This window comes from Dendrobates tinctorius, unplaced genomic scaffold (genome assembly GCF_039654945.1).
Source record: "Dendrobates tinctorius isolate UK_male_01 unplaced genomic scaffold, ASM3965494v1 ptg000105l, whole genome shotgun sequence".
Classification (NCBI taxonomy): Eukaryota; Metazoa; Chordata; class Amphibia; order Anura; family Dendrobatidae; genus Dendrobates; species Dendrobates tinctorius.
In genome coordinates, this window is record NW_027361773.1 from 11,451,244 (window position 1) to 11,476,574 (window position 25,331).

Sequence of the window (25,331 nt, forward strand, 5' to 3'; positions counted from 1 at the left end):
ATGTCCCGGGAAAGATGTGGGCTCACCGCCGGAGCCCACATCAAATGATAATACAGATGTCAGTAAAGGGTTAATATGATGTTAGTCACTCAGCACACTTTGTATAGAATATGGTCCAAAGAAATCAAGTTACAGTAGAATAGTCAATGTACTGACCATATACAATTTAATAGAAGGCAGTTTTTGATGCTGGTTCAAGGTGTTATTGAGCCTCAGAGACATGAAGAAAACTTCAAATGGCAGCAGGGACAGAAGTGGGGTAGGAGAAGTGGTAACCCAGGGGCTGTACCCACTTTGTGGATGTTGAAGTTATATTGGCAAACAAAAAAAAAAAAAAAAAGGAGGGCCCTTCTATGAATCTCTGGTACAAATTAGACCTTCTGCTAAGATCGTAGGAACAGTTGCTGCTCTGGTGTGCCACCTGCAGGAAGGGTGAGAGTGAGCTGGTGACAGTCCCACTAGTGATCAGAAGTGAGTGGGGTATATTTTTGTCGCCACCATTGCCTGATGGTTTTGCTAGGAGCTGGGGATCGGGAACTATTTTAATGAGGCGCAGGGATCTGTGGTGAGGTTCCACTCACCAGCCTGCAGTGCCCGGTCCTACTGGGTTTCAAAGCCAATATGTCGGCTGTGTCAGCACATCCCGCAGCAGTTTTAGCTGCGGTGTACAGTACCATGATTCCCTATGGGAATCAAAAACCGCAGTGCAAACGGTGCGGAATTTTCCGCGCGGATTATCTGCGGTTTTCAATCCGCAGAAAGAATTGACATGTCAATTCTCTCTGCGGATTCCCCTGCGGTTTGCCATCTCCTCCATTGAGGAGATGAAAAACCGCAGGGCAAAACCCCAAAGCAATCCGCAGGTAAAACCGCAGGTATTTTGACCTGCGGATTTTACAGAATCCGCACCTAATCCGCAGCGTGTGCACACAGCCAAACAGGATGCAAATGAGACCAGCTTCTTTTTGTTGAGTTATAGGTCGCCATCTCCGGTGTCCCCACGGAGCTCAGGAATTCTGCTTCCTACATGCCAGGACTCTTTCCCCCCACCCCGCATGTCACTGTTTTCAGCATTTTTTTTCTGCGATTTGCACTCAACTTACATTGGAGGTGAAAAAACAAGGGGTCATATTTTGCTGCATTTTTTTGTGCCAAAACTTGATTCTATGGCATTAAGACTTCTTTTCCTAAGTTTCCTAAACTTTACCAGAATGCACACGATACAAATCTAGCATGCCAAAACCCCTCGCAAAAAAAGCTGAAAAAAAACGCTTAATGTGAACTTACCGATACAGTTTATAAGTTTTTTTTTATGTTTTGCCTCTTTAGCCCAATATAAGCTTTTAAACTAGAAAGAATCTTTTGTATCGCTTTATTCTGAGAGCTATAGCTTTTTTATTTCTCCGCTGACTGAGCTGTATGATGGCTTGCTTTTTGTGGGACAAGCTGGGAGTTTTCAGAGATTCCAATTTTATTTACATTCATCTTTTTGATCGTGTTTTATTTCACTTTTTGTTCAGGGGTTTAATGAAAAAAAGCATAGTTTTTTGGCATGATTTCACTGAAAGGGTTAACTAGTGAGTTTTACACAGTAGGTCGGTTCACTCTGGACGCGGCAATAGAAAAACATGTGCTTTTTTGGTTTATTTTTGTTTTTATATAAATATACATTTATTGGTATAATAATTTTTTTTTTGTTCTTTATTTTGTTAATTTTTAACCCCTTACCTACAATTGACGTAATATTCCGTCCATGTGACCATGGACCTAATTACCATGGACGGAATATTACGTCATCGCGATCAGCGGCGCCCACGTGGTGAGCGCCGCTGATCGCGGCCGAGTGTCAGCTAATTATCATAGCTGACACCCGGCACAATGTGTCAGGGGCGGTCATGGACCACCCCCGACACGTTAACCCCTTGCACACCGCGATCAAACGCGATCGCGGTGTACCGGGGGTTAAAGGGAAGCATCGGCAGGGAGGGGGCTCCCTCCGTGCTTCCCTGAGCCCCCCACGGCAGTGCAATGTGCAGCGCTGCTGCGGGGGCTCTTTCCCTACAGGCCCCCGGATCCAAGATGGCGACGGGGGCCTGCAGGGAGCTGACTTCCTCACTGCCTGCAAAGCGCAGGCATGAGGAAGTCTGCAGCAGTGCCTGTGACAGATCGCTGATCTGTCACAGTGATCTGTGATGTGACAGATCAGCGATCTGTCACAGGACAGTGATGTCCCACCTGGGACAAGATAATAAAGTAAAAAAAAAAAAAAAAAAGTGTTAAAAATAATTAAAAAAAAAAAAAAAAAAAAAAAAAAAAAAAAAAAAATCGCTAAATAAATTAGTAATAATAAAAAAAAATATTCCCCAATAAATCCATTTTTTCAAAATAAAAAAAACAAAACAATAAAAGTACACATATTTGGTATCGCCGCGTCCATAATGACCTGCCCTATAAAACTGTCCCATTAGTTAACCCCTTTAGTGAACCCCTTAAAAAATAAGAATAAAAAACGAAGCAAAAAATATTTATTATCATACCACCAAACAAAAAGTGCAATAACGCGCAATCAAAAAGACGCATATAAATATGCATGGTACCGCTGAAAACGTCATCTTGTCCCGCAAAAAACGAGCCGCCATACAGCATCATCCGCAAAAAAATAAAAAAGTTATAGCTCGCAGAATAAAGCGATACAAAAATAATTATTTTTTATATAAAATTGTTTTCATTGCAAAAAACCGACAAAACATAAAAAAACGACCTAAATGAGGTATCGCTGTAACCGTACTGACCCGAAGAATAAAAACGCGTTATCAATTTTACCGCACGCGGAACGGTGCAAACGCACCCCCCAAAAGAAATTCATGAAACGCTGGTTTTTGTTCATTCTGCGTCCCAAAAATCGGAATAAAAAGCAATCAAAAAATGTCACGTGCCCGAAAATGGTACCAATAAAAACGTCAACTCGTCCCGCAAAAAATAAGACCTCACATGACTCGGTGGGTCAAAATACGGAAAAATTATAGCTCACAATATGTGGTGATGCAAAAACTATTTTTACAATAAAAAGCGTCTTTTAGCGTGCGACAGCCGCCAAACATAAAAACCGCCATAAATCATAAATCAAACCCCCCGTTATCACCCCCTTAGCTAGGGAAAAATAATAAAACTAAAAGAAAATGTATTTATTTCCATTTTCCCGATAGGGCTAGGGTTAGGGCTAGGGTTAGGGCTAGGGTTAGGGTTAGGGCTAGGGTTAGGGCTAGGGTTAGGGCTAGGGTTAGGGCTAGGGCTAGGGCTCAGATTAGGGTTAGGGGTGTGTTGAGGTTAGGGTTGGAGTTATAATTGGGGGTTTCCACTGTTTGGGCACATCAGGTGCTCTCCAAAGGCAACATGGCGTCTGATCTCAATTCCAGCCAATTCTGCGTTGAAAAAGTCAAATGGTGCTCCTTCCCTTCCAAGCTCTGCCATGTGCCCAAACAGTGTTTTACCCCCACATGTAGGGTATCAGCCTACTCAGGACAAATTACAAAACAACTTTTGGGGTCCAATTTCTCCTGTTACCCTTAGGAAAATAAAAAATTGGGGGCAAAAATATAATTTTGCGGAAAAAAATGTTTTTTTTATTTTCACGCACAGGCGTTATAAACTTCTGTGAAGCACTTGGGGGTTCAAAGTGCTCTCCACACATCTAGATAAGCTCCGTGGGGGGGTCTAGTTTCCAAAATGGGGTCAATTGTGGGGAGTTTCAATAGTTTAGGTACATCAGGGGCTCTCCAAACGCACATGACACCCGCATACCAATCCATCAAAGTCTGCATTCCAAAACGTCACTACTTCCCTTCCGAGCCCCGACGTGTGCCCATACAGTAGTTTTCTCCCACATATGAGGTATCGGCGTACTCAGGACAAATTGGACAACAACTTTTGTGGTCCAATTTCTCCTGTTACCCTTGGGAAAATAAAAAAATGGGGACTAAAAGATCATGTTTGTGGAAAAAATACGATTTTTTTATTTTCACGCCCGGACGTTATAAACTTCAGTGAAGCACTGGGGGGTTCAAAGTGCTCACCACACATCTAGATAAGTTCCTTGGGGGGTCTAGTTTCCAAAATGGTGTCATTTGTGGGGGGTTTCTACTGTTTTGGTACATCAGGGGCTTTCCTAACGCGACATGGTGTCCGATCTCAATTCCAGCCAAAAACGTCAAATGGCGCTGCTTCCCTTCCGAGCTCTGCCATACGCCCAAATAGTGGTTTACACCCACATGTGGGGTATCAGCGTACTCAGGATAAATTGCACAATATCTTTTAGGGTCCTGTTACTTTTGGAAAAATAAGAATTGAGGGTGAAAAGATCATTTTTGTGGAAAAAATATGATTTTTTAATTGTACTGCTGTACGTTATAAACTTCATTGAAGCCCTTGGGGGTTCAAAGTTCTCACCACACATCTAGATAAGTTCCTTGGGGGGTCTAGTTTCCAAAATGGTGTCATTTGTGGGGGGTTTCCACTGTTTTGGTACATCAGGGGTTTTCCAATCGCGACATGGTGTCCGATCTCAATTCTAGCCAAAAACGTCAAATGGCACTGCTTCCCTTCCGAGCTCTGCTATGCGCCCAAATAGTCATTTACACCCACATATGGGGTATCAGCGTACTCAGGACAAATTGCACAATAACTTTTAGGGTCCTGTTACCCTTGGAAAAATAAAAATTGGGGGTGAAAAGAACATTTTTGTGGAAAAAATATGATTGTTTAATTGTACCGCTGTACGTTATAAACTTCTGTGAAGCCCTTGTGGGTTCAAAGTTCTCACCACATATCTAGATAAGTTCCTTGGGGGGTCTAGTTTCCAAAATGGGGTCACTTGGGGGGGGTTTCCACTGTTTAGGTACATCAGGGGCTCGCCAAACGTGACATGGCGTCCGATCTGAATTCCAGCCAATTTTGCATTGAAAAAGTCAAACGGCGCTCCTTCCATTCTGAGCTCTGCCATGCGCCGAAACAGTGGTTCCTCCCCACATATCAGGTATCCGCGTACTCAGGACAAATTGCACAATAACTTTTGCAGTCCAATTTCTCCTGTTACCCTTGGTAAAATAAAGAAAATTGAACCTGAATTATTTTTTTTGTGAAAAAAAGTTAAATGTTCATTTTTTTTTAATATTCAAAAAATTCCTGTGACGCACCTAAAGGGTTAATAAACTTCTTGAATGTGGTTTTAAGCACCTTAAGGGGTGCAGTTTTTAGAATGGTGTCACTTTTGGGTATTTTCTATCATATAGACCCCTCAAAGTGGCTTCAAATGTGAAGTGGTCCCTAAAAATAAAATGGTGTTGCAAAAATGAGAAATCGCTGGTCAATTTTTAACCCTTATAACTTCCTAACAAAAAAAAATTTTGGTTCCAAAATTGTGCTGATGTAAAGTAAACATGTGGGAAATGTTATGTATTAAGTTTTTTGTGTGCCGTATCGCTGTGATTTAAGGGCATAAAAATTCAAAGTTGGAAAATTGCGAAATTTTCAAAATTTTTGCCAAATTTCCGTTTTTTTCACAAATAAACGCAAGTTATTTGAATGCAATTTTACCACTAACATGAAGTACAATATGTCACGAGAAAACAATGTCAGAATCACCGGGATCCATGAAAGCGTTCCAGAGTTATGACCTCATAAAGGTACAGTGGTCAGAATTGTAAAAATTGGCCCGGTAGTTAACGTGCAAACCACCCTTGGTAGTGAAGGGGTTAAAAATATATTTAGGGTTTTTTTTTTTTTTTTTTTAACTTTTTTACCACTTATTCCCTCTTTGAAACGTTTTTTTTTTTTTTCACTCTGATCGCCAGTATAATGCATTGCAATTCACTAGCACTGCAATGCATTATAGCAGTCAGTGCTACATTGACAGATCGCATTTAGGCCATGCTGCTGCACCGTAGCTGACAGACCAAGAGGTCATCATTTGACCTCAAGCAGCTGCCATAGCAACGATCGGGCCCTTGTAATGATGTTGTGGGGGCACCCATGAGATGGGAGAGGGAGCCCCCTCACTGCTTTCTAAATTCTGCGCTTGTTATTGATTGCAGCATTTAGGGTGTTTAAACAGGTCTATCACTTAAGCCAAGCTGCAGGAGGCGATCGTGCGGGCACCGCTTCTGTGACTGCACGGTCCATTTGCGGGAAAGCACTGCTAAGTAGGATGTATCACTATGTCCAGTGTCAGGAAGAGGTTAATGCATGCAAGCCTTAGTATAAACTGAAAAACAAGAGTTGCAAACTTCACAGAACTTTCAGTTTCAGTTTAAGACAAAGAGAAAGTAAAAGTGAACAGCTCCGCTAATCTATTCTAAGAAGAAAAGCAGTCTTTTTTTTTTTTTATCTACGTCAAACCCAAGAAGTAATTACCAGTAAACAGGGAAATAAACACTGAATCTTGTCTGGCGGATAAGTAACATTGTGTCTTCGAGGATCATCTATGTCAAGGTAAGATTACTCTATAATGTGGAGGTATGATATACACAATGGATATATTGGAGGGTGACTGTACTTGGATGCATATAACAAGGGGTTGTGCCATCTAAGAAGAAGAGTCTGCAGTCTCTGCATTCCCTGTGTGGGAGGTCGGACATGTGACTGCAGATTACACCCTCTTCGCTATCTAGATCAGCAAGTAACAACCTTATTACATTTTATTTGTAATATATGAAAAAAGTACAGAACTTACAATTACAGAAGGATTAAATAATGATAATGCAAAAACAGTACGAAAACAGAAGGGGATCAAAGCAGAAACGTCTTATGGATGGAACCCGAGAGATTCTATTGGAGCAAAGCGCCACAGAAATTTGGACAAATGTACAAGGCAAATTGTATCTCCTGGGTCTGACAATGAGTTTTTCAGAAGTAAATATTAAAAAGGGTCTCATCCACACACCTTACATGATTATAATTTGTGTCATTTTCCCAGGGACTTCCTAGTGGATTATTATTACTGCCGTATTTCCGAGCATAGTTTCACCATTATCAAACACAACTGTGATAATTTGGGGAGACATTACATTTTTGTGGTTTCCTAAGGCCAAAAATCCAGGAGCTTGAACTTACCAAAGCGGCGATGAAGTCCCTCGATCACAAATATATCTGTGGATGGTGTGGAAATCAGATTGTAGGTATGGCATGGAAATATTGCATTTCCATTGCTGTGCGGTGGTCCCGATATGGGGCCAATCCTTTCTCATGCATGTTAAAACACCCCATTGCCAGTGAGAAAATACACAGGAAGTGTATTCTTCCTGTCATTGACAACTCCTTGTTTTTTAATCCCCTATTTACGGTAGATGCTGCAGAGTGTCCAGTGATATTCAATTTACCTATTCCTTAACTCCTTTAAAACAATCTTAATATTAAAAAACTCGTAATTATGCAATTTTTACATTGGCAACTTGGGCCTTGTTTTTTATTTATTTTTTTAGATACTTCCTTTCCTTTCAGGAGGAGTTCTCAGTAGTTTCTTTATCAGAGGCAGAATTTCAATGACAAGCAACACCTCTTGAGACAGATAACACAAGACCCATAATTAAAAATCGCCATAGACTATTTTTTCTCTTTTCAAGCTGTAACTTGACATGATTATGTTCATACTATTAGATTGATCATACGGAAAATGGCAGACTCTGCAGGATTGCATAAAAACTGTGACTGGTATGCGCCTGTGGTCTGCCTCCTTGTTGCCATTCTGTCCCATTTGGCCTTCCAATTGGTAGTGCGCATGTCTGACATCATGGAGAGTTTTCTCCCTGACGTATGCTCTACCAATCATGTATCCAATACTACTGGCGAGGGATGCACACCACATGCTCTAATATGCCGGTGATTAGTCTGATTTCATAAAAAAGACAGTAAATCTTATGTGTATACCCTTCTGATAAAGCTAAAGCAAAACTCGAGTCGGGGCTGTCTCCTGGGAGTCTGCACTTGCACTTTATGATGGGTAAGCTTTTTTAGCTGTTGTTTACATGCACTTTGCTGATAAAATTGTAGTCGTTCAGGTTATGAACACATGGGGATTGCAGGATAGGAGAGTTATGGCATTTGTACCTTCAACTATCGCTCTCTTTCCCCATTACCGTCTGCATAACTACTACCATCATGTAATTTTCATTGTTATTCCCAGGGTGAAACATACTCTGTTTATGGTCACCTCTTTTTTTTAATAGAGTTGATTATTGTGTATACACAAGGTGTTGTTAATTAATACCATTTTGATAATGATCATATATTGACATCAGCACTCTATTTCTCCCATTTTTGAATTTGGCAGTCGTAGATGACCCGATTCCCCTCCTCTCACTGTCACTTTTGCACAGTCATTAGATGCTTCAATACAAAAGATACATTTAGGGTCTGTTCATTATGGTTATGTATATGTGTTTCCTGAAACTACAGGATGATTGTATTCATTATGGCCACTGACACACATGCCAACTGTTCTGGTGTTGCAGCGACAAAATGATGCGGGCAAGACTGATGTGATGTTCCTATGGCTCCCACACAAAACAATGTTTGTCAACTCTGGTCATGTTAACCACAGGAAATCTATGTCTTCCCTAAGTCAGTCAATCATCTAAAATGCGCAGAGAAGGACAAAAAGAAATAAAACTTGTTCCCATTTACTTACCAAATCCTGATCTTTCAGGTACTTCAGCACTTTGTCCAGTTCAGACTCAACTATATTTGTTGGTACTACAGGATAAGAACTGTAGTAGACATTTTCACAAAATACTGAAAAAAAGCAAACAAGATGAGAAAACTAGACAACATAAAATATTATATATTTAAGATATGAAGATAGTAACTTGAAATGATGTTACTTAAAGCATCACTCTAGGAGGAGGAGGTTTCAGCGTTGGAGAGGTTATTCTTACGTAAGGCTGGGTTCACACTGCGTTGTGGGCAAGGCGCTGACGGCATCCGTTACATAGCGGCACTAACGCTATGTAAGAGATGCGTTAACGCCGCCATTGACCGTAATGACAGGAGCGCATCCTAATGCATGCCAAAATCGCCATGCGTTAGCGATGATGCGTTATTTCATGACGCACCCTCGAAAGTGGTCTGCAGCGTTCAGCGAATGGACACGTTCGCTGTGCATAGACCTGTATGGGCTAACGCATGGTAACAGCTGCTACCATGCACTAGCGCATACATTAGCGCTATGGTCACAAATTTTGTAAAAAAAATTACATCTGTGTTAGAGCATTCGTTTAAAGGATCCATTAAACGGATGCCCCTAACACAATGTGAACCTAGCCTAAGGCCTCTGACCCTAGTCTGATACCTACCCGCTGCACTCAACCTTTTTTCGGCACCATCTTGTGACTGCAACTTCTGACTGGCTGAAAGCCAGATGCTACGTCACAAGCTCTCAATGCAAGCCTGTGAGAGACAAAACTAGACTCTCAGACTTGAAACGTGACCTCCATACAGCTTCATTAAACACTGGAACCATCTGGCAGTTCACAAACTGCTGGAAACTGGTGACGATAGGCAGTGAAGATGGCAAGGGATAAGAATGAGACTAGGGGAATGGATCTAAGGACCACTCCAGCGCTGCAATAAAAAAAAACCTAGAGTGGCGCTTTAAAGCAGAGGTAATCACTGAACTATTTATAGTGACGTTCATACAGTTTTGTTAATATTAATCAGGTCAGGTCCTCTGAGATTCCCCAACAGCTAATACGACGGTATGCATGGGTTTCCCTGCATTCCGATGATGTGTTTTATGTAAATTCTAAAGCAGTGTTTGAAGAGTGAAGTTCCCTCCTGCAGCGTCATATATGTGGATAAGTCAGGACCAGTCTGTCAAGGAATCTCCTCTCCCAGGCTAGTCATGGCTTGGAAGCATTATCAAACGTCTGTAGGCATGGCTGACATCCTGAATAATGGTCCTACCTTGATGAATACTGTATGCAGACTATCAATTTACAAGGAATGAATCAATGAATGTTTACAGTATGGTGTATTAATGAAACACCATTGGCGTCAAATACTTTAAAGTAAGCGTGAGCCTCTAAGTGATTATTCAAAATTTGAAGTAATTTTCCAAAAATATTTGCCACTGAAATAATTATATACATACGAATCTGTAAGATGGTTTTTATGTATATTTAATTTTTTTCAAACGGATTTATATCTTCAGGTGATGTTTCAAGGAGGAAGCTATGTTAAATAACAAAACATGTTACCCCACAGCCAAATGTTTTACCTTCTTGACCTGTAAAATCTGTCTTCTGGAATATGTCTTCAGGCAACTTTTTTCTTAATTCAGACAATTGGATGACTTCTCTCACATCTAGCTTTTCTGGCCTGGTTCAATAATTTTAGCACAAGAATAAAAGTCATAAAGCAATAAAGTAGTTAAAAAAACAAACAAACAAGTACATACAAGTTTATAAAATCTAAAACTTGCAGCACAACAGGGTTTGGTAGTCCATCTGTTCAGTTTCTGCTCAATTTCTTTTTATAGCACTCCTAATTAAAACTACGGCATTTATATGAACAATTATGGATTATTGCTAGAATAATGGCCACAAAAAGTTGAAAAATATCACTTCACACTCACAGTTGAGCTGGAATGCTGCAAGTACTTGGAGTCTGTAAAGAAATATCGCACACTAACTGCTCATGGATATATAGCTGTCCTTTCCACGCATTATACTGTGCTAGAATAAAAAAAATACATAGATAAATATTCTGCTCTTGTATATCATTTAACAGATGAAACACAGGCAAAGACCACTATTTAACATACCTGCATTGTTTAACTCGATCCTGAAAAAAAATAAAAATAAATAAATAATAGAACTACAGTAAGTTAACACACATTCATATACCTGCAACTTCAGTAGCTAATGAATACTGTACTCTCATTATTGAGTAACAATACACACCAGCTTGTCATAAAAATTAATCAATTGATGGCCCTTCTTAAAGGGACTCTCAGCCCAGAATGACCAAATAAAGTCCCGCCGCCGCTGGGTGCTTCATGGCGGCGTCAATCATTTATATCCACCTTCCAACTGCATACTTCCCCCTCAGTCTCCATCCCCCCCTCTTTGATTGACAGCTCTGGCTTCATAGAGCCAGAGAACAGTGGGGATAGAGGGAAAACAAGCAGATGGAAGCTATAAATAAATGATTGGCCCCGCCATGGAGCACCGAGCACCTGTACTTGGTTTAAACAGTTATCCTTTGCTAATAGAGTCCCTTAAATGACATTTAAAATGGCCGACTAGGTCAGACATTTCTTGACCAAGTTTTCACACACTGCCGCGGGGATTTTGGCTCACTTCTCCATACAAATTTTCTCCAGATATTTCAGGTTTCAGGGCTGTCGCTGGGCAATATGGAGTTTGAGCTCTCTCCAAAGATTTTCTACGGGTTCAGGTCTGGAGACTGGCTAGGCCACTCCAGAACCTTGAAATGCATGTTATGGAGCCACTCCTAAGTTGTGCTAGCTGTGTGTTTTGCATCATTGTCATGCTGGAAGACCCAGCCATGAACCATTTTTAATGTTGTTACTGAGGGAAGGAGGTTGTTGGGCAAATTCTTGCGATACATGATCCCATCCATCCTCCCTTCAATATGGTGCAATCATACTGTCCCTTTGCCGAAAAGCACCCCCAAAGTATGATGTTTCCCCTCCATGCTTCACAGTTGTGATGGTGTTCTTGGGGTTGTATTCATCCTTCTTCCTCCAAACACAGCTATTAGAGTTGATAATAAAAAGTTCTATTTTGGTCTCATCTGACCACATGACCTTCTCTCCCATGCCTCCTCTGGATCATGGTCAATGGCGAACTTCAAACGGGCCTGGCCATGTGTGCCCTACAGGACATTAATCCATGACGGCATAGTGTGTTACCAATGATAATGATTGAGACTGTGGCCCCAACTCTCTTCAGGTCATTGACAGAGTCCTCCAGTGTAGTTCTGGGCCAATTCCTGAGCTTTCTCAGGATCATCCTTACCTCGCGAGGCAAGATCGTACATGGAGCCCCAAATCTTGTGTTTCTTCCATTTTCTAATAATTGTGCCAACAGTTGTTGCCTTCTCACCAAGCTGCTCGCCCATTGTCCTGTGGCCCATCTCAGCCTTGTGCAGGTCTACAATTTTGTCCTTAGTGTCCTTAGACAGCTCTTTGGTCTTGGCCATGGTGGAAGGTTGGAGTGTGAGTGATTGTGTGGACAGGTGTCTCTTATACAGGTAATGAATTCAAACAGTTGCAATTGATACAAGTAATGAGTGCAAAGTAGGAGAGCTTCTTGAAGAAAAACTCAGAGCCAGAATTCTTGATGATTGGTAGGTGATCAAATGCTTATTTCATGCAATAAAATACAATTTACTTAAAAACCATACAATGATTTTCTGCTTTTTCTTTTTAGATTGTGTCTCTCACAGGTGAAGAGTACCTACAATAAAAATTACAGAATTTGCTATTCTTGTAGGTGGCAAAATTGTCAGAGTGTCAAATACTTATTATCCCCCTGTATGTGGTTTATGTGATACTATACTGTTTTGCAGCACTTGAATACCTGATAAACGTATTATGCATCGCCGTTTGAGCATAGTACGGCAATATTCTTAGGCACCAATGGATAATAGTTATTTGGCTACTGTAAAATGCATTGTCTTAATTTATGCATTAATGTGAAAAAACAGGTTTCAGAAGCCTGGTGTATGCAGCTAAAAGGTTTGGCTTGTGTTATAAAAATGCTGAAAAAAATTTTGATACTTCAAAGCCTGAAACTACACGTAATGTTCTCAGCTATATCCCAGAGGCTACAGGCTTTCCTGCCTACACCCAAACTATTAAATATCAGGAGCAATATAGACAAGTGTCTCCATAAAACAGCGCTTATGTGCATTTTGTTCACATCCAATGTGAATGTTAAATGTAACCGTTTTCATGGATAAAACAGACTGTGCAAAGTTAAGGGTGCAAATAGGATTGTAAGTATAAAACAAAATGTAGCAACTGCTTACATATCAGAGTCCTCCAGCACCTGCATGCTTTGCTACTCAAAGTACGGAACAATTATATTTCAGAAGACCGGCAATGACTTATGAAGTCGCCTGCCATTGCGAAATCCATATGATTACGCCTAAAAAGTGAGACAAAAAAATACCATAAGATGCCACAGAAGTTGAGCACTTATATAGTATTGATTACAAGACAATATAATCATATCAGAATACTGCGTTGCGGTGGTGGAAAAAAGAAACTCAGATTCACCATTGCTATTGCGCTTTTTTTTTTTCTTGTTTTCACCCAATTCATTAATTATTCTATTTGCGCCTTTTTTAAGTTTTTTTTTGCTTTCTGCTTTGTGGGCAGAGTCTTGAAAGTCTAAATATTTTCGCCCTATTCACCAATTGTGACTTTTTAAAAAGGCGCAACTTCGCTCCAGTCCTCCTCTGGCGTATTTTTGGGAACACCAGTAGTTTGCTGCAATTTAAGACTTTCGGAGCTTGAAGTTGCAAAAACAGTTCAAGGCAGAAATAGTCCTTTTTTAATTTGCGTTAAATTCATGAATTGTGTGCACCATTTTGGTTATGTGATGCCAAAAACAGTAATTGATGCTACAAAACAAAAAAACCCGCAAATGATGAATTGGGGCTACAATGTCTAAAAATAAAGGGCTTGATTCATCAGAGCATTCAAGCAAAGGATTCTGGCATAAAACTTTGAATATCCACAAAAAAAAAATATATCAGTTTAAATTTGGTAACTTTTAGTGTTTTCACGCCAAGTTCTCCCAACTTGGACAAAATGGGCATTGCTGGGTTGTGACGAGCTGTGACATTCCCTACACTTGAATTCTCACTCCATTCCCTGACTGAAGTTAGATATCTGGCATAAGGCACAGAGGCGAACACTACGCTACTGGTCGGATGCTCCAGATTTATGAAAAGGAGTGCCATACACGTCTTCATGAACTCCAGCATGCCCCCTCATCATGACTAGCATGAACTGGTCTTGATGGATCCAGCCCAAAGAGTAAATACAGAATGTCAAATATATGAAGATTCCCCCCCGACACTGCGGCAGATGCCACTTTTAAGACCAAGTGCAGATGAGTTATGAAAGCTTTCCACCTTGTTTGCATGTTCTCAATGTCTAGGTAAAAGCCAGTGAAGCAGATCAGGTACAAGCTGACATTTTTCACGTGCCAGCACTATTTTCTCCAGCAGGCATTCGTACTGTAAGGCAATATTGCGCATGTTACGGTGAAAATCCTGACTGGCACACAAAAGAGAAAGTGCAGCAGTGTGAACTCATTTTTATTCCCCATTCATGACTCAACCTCCTCCTTACAGCTTCACATATCAAAACTAGCAAAACAGAAAAAGTACTAGGTTCCATAAAGCAACTCACCTCTGCACTGTAAGAAAAACTTGATTTTCTCCTTGCCAGCTTTTCCAGTTTTTAAACAGTTACCTTCTAATTCACATACCATACACTCCGCTTCAATCACAACTTGCATATATAGCAGAATTGCTTTTATATATTTTGAAAAAAATGTTTAAGTAATCATTAGCACAACTAATATTTCTAAATATGAAAATGAACTTGATATTTGGCCATAATATATCAATCATAAAAGCATTTTTTTTTTTACAAAACCCATTTTCACATTCAAACCTTCATTTGTACATGAAATGATCACAAATCCCCAATTCACTGCTGTCATTTAAATTGTTACAAGTGGGAGCAATTTGGTTACTAGGGCAGAGAGGTTGCAGAGAATTCCCAAAGTGGCTTTACCCATGTCCTTTATGGCAAGGAAGAGAGAAGGGGAGCGCTTGTGAAATGCTAATTATTGCTCATGTTCCTTTCTCTATTGCTGCAGTAATATGTATACTTTGTATTGGGCTGGGTCAGACTCATTCATCAATTTCCTGCCATATTCGTAGTAAAAGTTGAGGTCACGTAACAGGAAGGATACGCACAGAATAGTTTGTTAAAACTTAGGAAATGAACATGATAGAGAGGTGAAATTTCAAAAATACAACTAAAATTGTGTTTATGCCACCATTAATTTTGTTTAAACTTTCTGTTGCATTTAGCCAATCTTGTGTTATCCCTCTTGAAAATGTATGAATTGACAAATGAATATTGGCACTTTCCTTGTCAGGAGGGCGTCTGTGCAGAGTATGACACTGTAGGACCCAGTTGTCAATGTTTTCAGACACTGACCAAAGGATTATACAGACTGCTGCAGACCGTGCTGTGAATAGCTGGGATCCGTGATTGTAATCACATTTTAATAATGTGTAAAAATGTGGGACAGATTCCATTTGAGTGTTATACCTGTACGTGCTGAGCTCTAATAAAAGCTTTACCATTTTTGTAGTGAATTGAAAAGCCATTCATAACAAAATCTAAAGTAGAAGCAATTTGCAAATCAGGCTTGAAGTGCCCTGTGAGAAGCTGTACAAATCATTGATATGATGCTTGAGGGACAAGCGTCTACACAGCTGTAGCAGCCATAGCACTAATGCCAATGTGTGGGTGGGTTCCCTTTCAGAAGGTGGCAGAAACATTAAGGAAGCACTCCCACAAAGATTTTTTTTTAATTATAAATCTGTGTATATGTGCATGTAATGTAGTGTAAGTGTTCAAATTCTTACCTACCGCCACCTTCTCCGAGACCCAGCGCCGTTCTGTTCCTCTTCTCAGTAACGTCACTGCACTTCAGACTCTCCAGCTCACTCTGTGCTCTGAGTGTGAGCCAGAAGTCTCTTTTATAATGCAATCCCATGGAGTCACGCTCTGCGGCTCCATAGGATTACACTGTAAAAGCAACTTCCAAATTTCGCAAAGCGCAGTATGACCCGGACAATCTGCAGAGCGGTGATATCACTGGGAGGAGTGGGACAGTACTGGATCCCGGATAAGGCAGTGGTAGGTTAGTATGTTAACCCCTTTCCGACATTGGGCATAAGTTTATGCCGATGTCAGACACCCTCCTTTTGATGTGCGCTCCGGCAGTGATCCCACATCTTTCCTGGCACATGTCAGCTGTTTTGAACACCTGACATGTGCCCAGAATAGCCGCAGATGGAATTGCGATCAACCAGTGGCTATTAACCCGTTCAATTCCACTGTCAAACGCTAACAGCGGCATTTAACACGCGCTCCCAGCAATTGCGCCAGAAATCAGTCCACCTGTGACCCTCGTCACGTCCTCGCAGGTCACCTATAGGTTGGTATGACAACCAGAGGTCCTCTGGAGACCTCTATGGTTGTCACTGCCGGATTACTGAGTGCTGCCCAGTGGTCGGTGCTCATACCAAGCGAGTAGTTCTGCTACATACGGGTGATCTGATCATCGCCTGTATATAGCAGAGTCAATCGGGTTATGGCAGCTTCTAGTCTCCCATGGAGACTATTGAAGCATGCCAAAAGTACAACAAAAAAAAGCTTTAAAAAATATGAAAAAAAAAAAATAAAAAATGTTCAAATTACCCCTCTTTCACCCCATTCAAAATAAAACAATAAACAAAAACAAACGCATATTTGGTATCACTGCGCTCGGAATGGCCGGATCAAAAAAAAAAAAAAAAAAAGAAGGTTAACCTGCTAGCTAAACAGCATAGCGAGAAAAAGTCAAAAAGCTGTAATTACATTTTTTTGGTCGCCACGACATTGCATTAAAATGCAATAAGGCTATGTGCACACGTTGCGGATTCTGCTGCAGATTCGCAGCGTTTAAGGCTCTGTGGGTCCGCAGCAGATTTAGCTGCGTTGTACAGTACCATTGTCTTCAATGGTAAACTGAAAAACGCTGTGGACATGCTGCAGATTTTTCCGCGCGGATTTGCTGCAGGCTCAAATCCGCAGCATGTCAATTCTTTGTGCAGATTCTGCTGCGGTTTCACACATTATCCATTGTAGAGGTGTGAAACCGCAGGGCTAAACCGCAGGTCTTTTGATCTGAGAATATACCTGTGGATTTTTCCAAATCCACGCGGAAAAATCCGCAGGACCAAAAACTATGTGTGCACATAGCCTAACTGGCGATCAAAAGATTGCATCTGCAACAAAGTGGCATAATTAAAACCATCAGCTCGACGAGCAGAAAATTAGCCCTCACCCAAACCGAGATCACGAAAAATGGCAAAGTTTTTTTTTAATTTTTTTTAAACAAAGTTTGGAATTTTTCACCATTTAGATAAAAAAAAACAACCTAGACATGTTTGGGGTTGTAATGTTATACAAGTTTTTACACGATATGTTAAAACCAATGGTGTCGTTCAAAAGTACAACTTGTCCCGCAAAAAACAAGCCCTCACATGGCCATTTTGACAAAAAAAATAAAAAAAAAAAGTTATGGCTCTGGAAAGAAGGGGAGTAAAAATTGAAAATGCAAAACCAAAAATACCTCTGGTCGTTAAGGGGTTAACACTCAGTACATTACATGCACATATACAAATTTATAAACAAACATCTTCATGAGAGCACATCTTTAAGGAATTGCTGATGATTAAATTTAAAGTTTATCACAAGGCAAGGGGCTTAGTGATAAATAGACAACCATGTATTCTACTTAATGAGAAAAACAACACACACCATGAGAATAATACCAGAAACCAGGGCTGAGTGGTTGTAGACAGTATAATGTACAGAAAATAACTACAGTACAAAAATGTTAAACAGTTTTAACAAGTTATCACATCCACTTGTGATCCCCTAGCCTGTGGTTAAGTGATCGCTTTTGAACTTGATACAAACCCCTCAAAGTAATTAACAATGTTGTATAACTAGTGTATGAAATGAAAAGTCCGTTTCATATTTACTTTCATTTCACCACAGTACATTTCTCAGTACTACAGTCTGTGTCCATCGATTCACGCCACCTGGTCTATTGACCACAACACTGGAAGGTGTATGCTTAACAGAAGCTGAAAGAAACGCCTCTTAAAGGGAACCTGTCAGCAGGATTGTGTACAGAAATCTACAGACAGTGCCAAGTCAGCGCCGTTATACTGATTAAAATGATACCTTGGTTGATGAAATCCGTCTGAGGGATCAGTGACCGGTCAATTTTAATCAGAATAACGGCGCCAACCTGACAGTGTTTGTAGGTTACTGTGCACAACCCTGTTTGACAGGTTCACTTTAATTGTAAAACAGCTCTTTTGATGACAAGCTGGCTAATTAAAAGAATAGCTGTGGGTGTTGTCAGGTAAGACATGGTTCTCGGAGCTCCCGTCCATTGGCTTCGGATTACTGATATGGTCGATGAACTGGATAGTGCAAATTAATTTGCATCAACTCTTGTTCGTACTGATCATTTTATGCGAGTCGTTGATGAAGCAGCTGGAGTGTGGTTTATTGACACCACCTTCTTGGCAAACACATAACAATTGCTCCTCTACCTGCTGCAGGTCTGACTGATCTGTCATGGGCATTAGCAGAAATGACTGCCACTACGATTATTAGTACCAAGACACTTTACCTGTTTTACTTCAAGAACTTGAAGGCATTTGATTTTCTATAGAACTCTCATACGCCACTCATACTGTGCTTGAGGAATTGAAAGATTTGCTCAACCCCTTTAAGGAGTACCTGCAACACAAGAGGTAATAAACTTTGGTTAGGGGCACAGTACGACTTATTGATGTGCTGGTCATTGATTTTAACCAGGATTATGCAGTCAGAGTCGTGTAGTTGGTGTTCATTTTGATGGAGTTGTAATAAAATGGACCGACTCCGACTTCTAAAATATGTAATACATTTTTCATAAGAATTTAGGAAAGTTATGAAATGTCCTATAAAGGTCTGTTCTGTTCCTGATCTAATGATCTGGAGTTTTAGTTGAGATGAATCTGTTCTACACTATGTACATGCTCAGTAGTGACCAGTGCCATGGACTCAGAGTCGTTGAGGAGTCGGAGGTTTGGCTTACCAATTCCACTGACAAAATCTTAACCATTGAGCAATAGCTGCAGTCCAAAGCAATACTTAGATTTATAAAAGCATTAGTGATACAAATAGAACAGCCTCTATGTTCCTCAAGATCTTTTCCCAACAAATTGGGTACACTGAAATAAGGAAACAACGGACTTTATACATTTTTCGGACAGTGATCATGCAAAATAAACGGAGGTTCGTGTGCATGACAATATGATAAAGCAGGAAACAGGATGTGGTGATCAGAATACAGGTACAACCACAATACTAACACATTCCTGTTACATTTGGCTAAGATTACATTTAATTTTTTATCCTATTAATTTTCCATATAAATCTGGACAAAAATATATTTTTGTGTTATGGCCCATTTAGATGAGTTACACTGTGTGCAGAATTATTAGGCGACTGTTTTGACCATATCACCATTTTTATGCAAACTACAGAAACCTGAATGCTTATTGGATATAGTAGATCAGGTGACATGTACTTGTGAATGAGGGGTGTGAGGCCTAAGACCATGTGCACACGTTGCGGATTCTGCTGCGGATCCGCAGCGTTTCATGCTCTGCGGATCTGCAGCAGATTTAGCTGCATTGTACAGTACCATTGTTTTCAATGGTAAACTGGAAAGCGCTGTGCACATGCTGCAGATTTTTCCGTGGGTTCAAATTCGCAGCATGTCAATTCTTTGTGGAGAATCCTCAGCGGTTTCACACCTTGTCCATTGTAGAGGTGTGAAACCGCAGGGCTAAACCGCAGGCTAATCCGCAGGTCTTTTGACCTGTGGATTTTTCCAAATCCGAGCGGAAAAATCCGCAGCACCTAAATCTACGTGTGCACATAGCCTAAGGATAGCATCACTCTTTATCAAGGTGTGTAGAATTGTATGGCAGCTGGTTTTCCCCAGGTAAAATACGGTAGCTTAAAATATAAATTTACCAGTCTCTGAAAAGTTAAAAATTGTTAAAATTCTTACAGAAGGATGCAGCAGAGATATTGGGGAGTGATCAAAGAATCATCCAAAGTTTTTGTTGCAAATAGTCAACATGGTCACAAAATATGTTGAGAAAAAAAAAAAAAAAAGATGCCTATTAATTGCTAAAGATTTGAGGAGAATGACACTGAAGTGACCTCTTTATCCTCCAGTGCTGTCAGATTCCAGAACTGCAATCTTCCCAGAAGTGTTCAGTGCTCAGAAACATGGCTGAGGATAAGGAGGGCTGAAACCCGACCACCACTGAGCATTACACAGAAGAAACATCAAGACTGGGTCAAAAATTATCTGAAGACAGATTTTCAAAAGTTATGCTGCCTCTTACAGCCGCGAATCATGCAGAACATATTAATCGAGCCCCCGCGATACTCGGATAATGCTGTATTTGAGCATACTCGCTTATCACTAACGGACACAGATCTTTACTGTGACTCCATCACGGTGGAGGTGGAATACTGCTGTGAACTGTTATTAACCCCTTCACGACAGAGCCCTTTTTCATTTTTGCTCCCCTTCTTCCCAGAGCCAAAACTTATTTATTTTTCCGTCAATATTGCCATGTGAGGGCTTTTTTGCGGGTCGAGTTGTAGTTTTCAACGACACTATTGGTTTTACCATATTGTGTATTCAGAAACGGGGAGAAAATTCCCCCCCCCCAAAAAAAAAGCTTCATTCCACACGTTTTTTGGATTTTCTTTTTACTATGCTCACCAAATGCTAAAACTGACCTGAAATTATGATTCTCCAGGCCATTATGATTTGAAAGACACCGAACATGTCTAGGTTCTTTTTTATTTAAAGTGGTGGAATAAAAATAAATTCCATTTTTTTTTTTTTTTTTTAATAATGTGCCACTTTCCGATACCCGTAGCGTCTCCATTTTTCGTGATCTCAGGTTTGGTGAGGGCTTATTTTTTGCGTGCTGAGCTGACGGGGTTTTTTTTTTTTAAACCATAATTTTTTATTGAAGTATAACAATAAAAATAAAAATTAAACATACAGATTATGGGCAGTAACAATTGCATCCAGTCGGTTATCTTTAATAATAAGCAATTATCTCTTTTCTGGTTTCCAGTTTCCAAATTTAACAATCATTATGCAACATTGAAACCCCAATGATTGAACCTATACACCAGACAGCCTGAACTCCAGCATTGCCCCTTGACCTAATCTCGCCTGGAATCCGAGTACTCCAGCCATTTTCCCCAAGTAACTTCAAACTTATACCCTCTATTATTGCTGATTGCTATCATCTTTTCCATACTACAATTATGTTGCATCTTGGCCCTTATTTCTTGAACAGTAGGAACCTGCGAAGTTTTCCATTTGCTCGCAATACACCCTCTTACCACAGTCAAAAATTGTACGGTTATTATTGCATCGTTATGATCCATGTCTTCCAGGCCTATGGACAACAAAGCTGTTTCGGGCCCCAGCTCCACACCATAACCCAGTATTGAGCTTAAGCATTGTTGTGTCTCCGCCCAGACAGGTTGAATCAACCCACACTCCCACCAGACGTGGAGCAACGAGCCTGGCCGTTTATTACACCTCCAGCACTTGTCTGATAATTGAGGATATATTTTCTGTAAACGCGTTGGCGTATAATACCATCTGTACAAAATTTTTCTAGATATCTCCAAGTGATTAATACAGTGGGACTTTTTTTGTGTATTTGAAAAGAGTAATCCCATTGTTCTTCCCGAAAATGTGTTTTTAAATCAATTTCCCATTTCCCCACAAATGGTAGGGAGTGCGGGCCGCCCACTTCATTCAAGACCTCATACGCCCTTGATATTCCCCCTTTTGTATCTTTGTTGACTTCAAAGAAGTTTTCGTATGGTGAGACCAATTTCTGTTGATATGTTTTTAATACTTGTTAATAGGTGTCTAATTTGGAGGTATTTATAAAAATCCCTCTGATGTATCCCAAACATTCTAACTAAATCACCAAACGGTCTGAGATCCGAGTTATTCATAATATCTCCAACTTTAATTAGTCCCTTCAAGATCCAGTCTCCCAAGTCCAAATTCTGGATCAAGTTACCCACTACATTCATAGGAAGCTTATGTATTCTTGTAGGGAGCAATTTCTGTCCTATCGTCTGCATTAGCCAGGTGTTTGCTCCTGCTCGTATCGTGGGGTGTCTTGGCAATTGCTCCTTTTTGACCAATCGAAGATGCCACATATACGAGGCCATAGAGGGATGCCCCACTATCTGCGCTTCCAGTTTTACCCAAGCCTTTGTAGAGTTTCCATCCCACCAACATCTTAACTGATCTAACAACGTAGCACGATAATATGCTCGTACACATGGGCAACCCAGCCCCCCAAGTCTTATTGGCAAAAACAAGAATTTCGCTGATACTCTCGCTCTCCGTTGGTTCCATATGTAGTTCATTAAAGCGGACTGGAGCCTTTGGAGGGTGTGAAGTGGGACTTGGACAGGCAAGTTGCGAAAATAATATAAAATTTGGGGTAATACCATCATTTTTACCACTGAAATCCGACCCAACCAGGATATCATTGCTTTAGAAAATGACTGCAACTCCTTATGGATATTCTGCAGTAAACGTGCGTAATTTGTTTTCCCCAGATTTTTGATTGGGTAAGTTAATTGAATCCCTAAGTATGGAATTGAGTCAGCCCTCCATGTCAAAGGGTATTGTTCCATTAGTTTCTCCTTTGTAGCCTGTGGGATACCAATGTCGAGAATTAAACATTTACTTAAATTAATTTTGTAATAGCTAGCTTTTCCGAATTGGGTAATAAGTCTAAATATATGGGGCAGGGAGACTTCAGGATTCGTGACACATAATATAACGTCGTCAGCAAATAGTCCTATCTTATTTTCCATAGTGCCCACTCTGATCCCAGAAATTTCTTTCTCCATTCTTATAGCCTGGGCAAATGGTTCCATCAATAAAACGAATATCAATGGAGAGAGGGGGCACCCCTGCCTCGTTCCGTTTGTTATATTAAACCCAGGAGACAGATATCCATTTGCATACGCCTGGGCCGAAGGCCCAGAGTATAATGCCATAATGGAAGACAGAATGGGTCCCCCGAATCCAAAACATCTAAGCGTCCTTTCCATAAATCCCCAGTGGATTCTATCAAACGCCTTCTCTGCATCCAATGACAGGAGCAGAGAAGGCGCACAGCTCCCCTCCACCTCAGCAATTAAATCAATAAGGCGTCTGGTTCCATCACTGGTTTGCCTGTTTTTGACAAATCCAACCTGATCCCAGTGGATCAACTCGGGAAGAATGTCTAGAAGTCTCAGGGATAGTACTTTAGCAAATAGTTTGACGTCCGTGTTCAAAAGCGAAATTGGTCGAAAGTTTGTCGGGGTATTTGGATCCTTTCCTGGTTTGGGTAGGGTGATAATATGAGCCTTCAGCATTTCTGCTGGAAAGGCACCATTCTTGGAGGCTTCTTTGAATACTCTCACCAAGTAAGGAGAGATCAAATTTTTATATTTTACATAGTAGTTGTTTGGAATGCCATCTGGTCCTGGGGCCTTATGTAGCTTCAAGGTATCAATAGCTCTATGAATTTCCAATATTGTGAGCTCCTGAGATAATGTTTCTGTGTGGGTGATAGCGTGGGTAAACTTATTGAGTCTAAGAATCTCCCTATTTCTTCATCACTTGGTTGGTGGGTTTGTTTATCTCCTTTTAAATTGTATAAGGATTCATAATAGTTGGCAAATTCGTTTGCGATTCTCTGCGGGTCTATTATTTTTCCCTTATTGGGGCCGTTTAAATATGGGATACGGGATTTTGCTGCGCGTATTTTCACCTGTTTAGCCAATAATTCCCCAGATTTATTTCCATGCCAATCGTATTTCATTTTGAGTTTTTTGAGGGCTTTCTCGTATGTGTGTAAATTAAGTTCATGTAGCCTTTTATGAAGGTCTGAAATCTCGGCCGCTCTTGTGTGAGAGTATGATCTTTTGTGCAATCTATGTAATCTTCCCAATTTGGTTTGGATATCATATACTGCAGTTTGCGTGGATTTTTTATAATGGGAAGCCTGCTTTATAAAATGCCCCCTCATGACCGCCTTATGTGCACACCATAGAGTTGCGTCCGATACTTCTCCATTATCATTTTGTGTAAAATAGTCTTGAATGGGTTGTTGCGTTTGTGAAGCATAAGTGGGGTGGTTCAGGATATAAGTACTGAGCCTCCAAATTGGGGATCTGTGACATGCTTCTCTATTTCTAATGTGATGGGAGCATGGTCGCTCCAAGTTATAGTACCTATGTTAGCGGTTAATACTCGAGGGATTATTGTTTCATCAACTAGAAAAAAATTCTTGTGTACGTATTATGCAGGTGAGAAAGAAACGTATAATCTCGCGTAGATGGGTTTTTAAGTCTCCAAATGTCATACAATTCTTGCATGTGAAACAGTTTGGCAAGTGGGCTAGGGTTGAGTTTATTTGATCTAGTTGTAGTATCCATGTTGGGCCACAACGCTACATTAAAATCCCCTAGTACTATAAGAGAACCCTTCTTGACTTTGAAAGCTTTTGCTATTATTTTCTTAATAGGAGTATATTGTCCTGTGTTGGGGGCATACAGTATATGGTTACTAATGTGTATGGGATGTTGTTGATTAAACACTGTAGTATAATGTATCTTCCATGAGAATCTATAATTTGGTTAGTTAGAGAAAAGGCCACCGAGTCCCTTATTGCAATCGACACCCCACCTTTTTTCCTATTCGCCGGTGCTAGAATCACTTGAGGGAATCTTTTATGTTTTAATCTACTCGTGTCTTCACTGTTTAAATGAGTCTCCTGTATACACAATATGTCTGCATTGGTCCTCAGAGCCTCCTTCCATAATATTGACCTCTTGTAAGGGGAATTTAAACCTTTGGCATTTACAGATAAAAACTTAATCACCATCTATGAGTATGACTAAAAATGCTAAGTGCCGCTGCTGTGTATAAGGTATACTGGTGGGATATACTCCCCTGTGTAGGTTTACCAAACATGCCATGAAACATACAAACTCATACTTATCCTGGGCACTGGCGCCCACGTATTCAAATTGCTTCTCACCCCTTTTCCCCACCCTTGAAGATCCGACTGTAAAGTGCTGCCACTGTGAATGCAAAAAACAAACACAAATAACATTCAAACTAATAACTATGCCCTCTAAGGCACACATACAGAGCCCTTACAGGCTGCCTGTCAAAGGTATCGGGAACCCAGCAAAAGCTTAATAGACCACATACGGCCTGGGCCCTGACATAAGTCCCAAACTTGGGCCAGTGCCAGAAAAAATACCAAATTCGGAGACAAACAGCACCAAAAACCATAAAATTTGGGAAGCA

General features: G+C 40.5%; 1 protein-coding gene across 7 annotated transcripts in view; it reads right to left on the reverse strand.

The window, feature by feature from the left end:
- TASOR2 (transcription activation suppressor family member 2) overlaps positions 1 to 25,331 on the reverse strand; it is a 176,921-nt gene that overhangs the window by 107,709 nt on the left and 43,881 nt on the right. For 6 of the 7 annotated variants that reach the window (XM_073589071.1, XM_073589070.1, XM_073589066.1 and 3 more), the window contains 6 exons: positions 18,528 to 18,637; positions 13,048 to 13,166; positions 10,814 to 10,833; positions 10,625 to 10,724; positions 10,268 to 10,368; positions 8,681 to 8,784 (listed from right to left, as the gene is read on the reverse strand). In XM_073589071.1, coding sequence (XP_073445172.1) covers positions 8,681 to 8,784; positions 10,268 to 10,368; positions 10,625 to 10,724; positions 10,814 to 10,833; positions 13,048 to 13,073 — 351 coding nt within the window. In that variant the 5' untranslated portion in view covers positions 13,074 to 13,166; positions 18,528 to 18,637. The remainder of the gene's footprint in view (positions 1 to 8,680; positions 8,785 to 10,267; positions 10,369 to 10,624; positions 10,725 to 10,813; positions 10,834 to 13,047; positions 13,167 to 18,527; positions 18,638 to 25,331) is intronic. The other variant, XM_073589069.1, reaches the window with a different exon arrangement.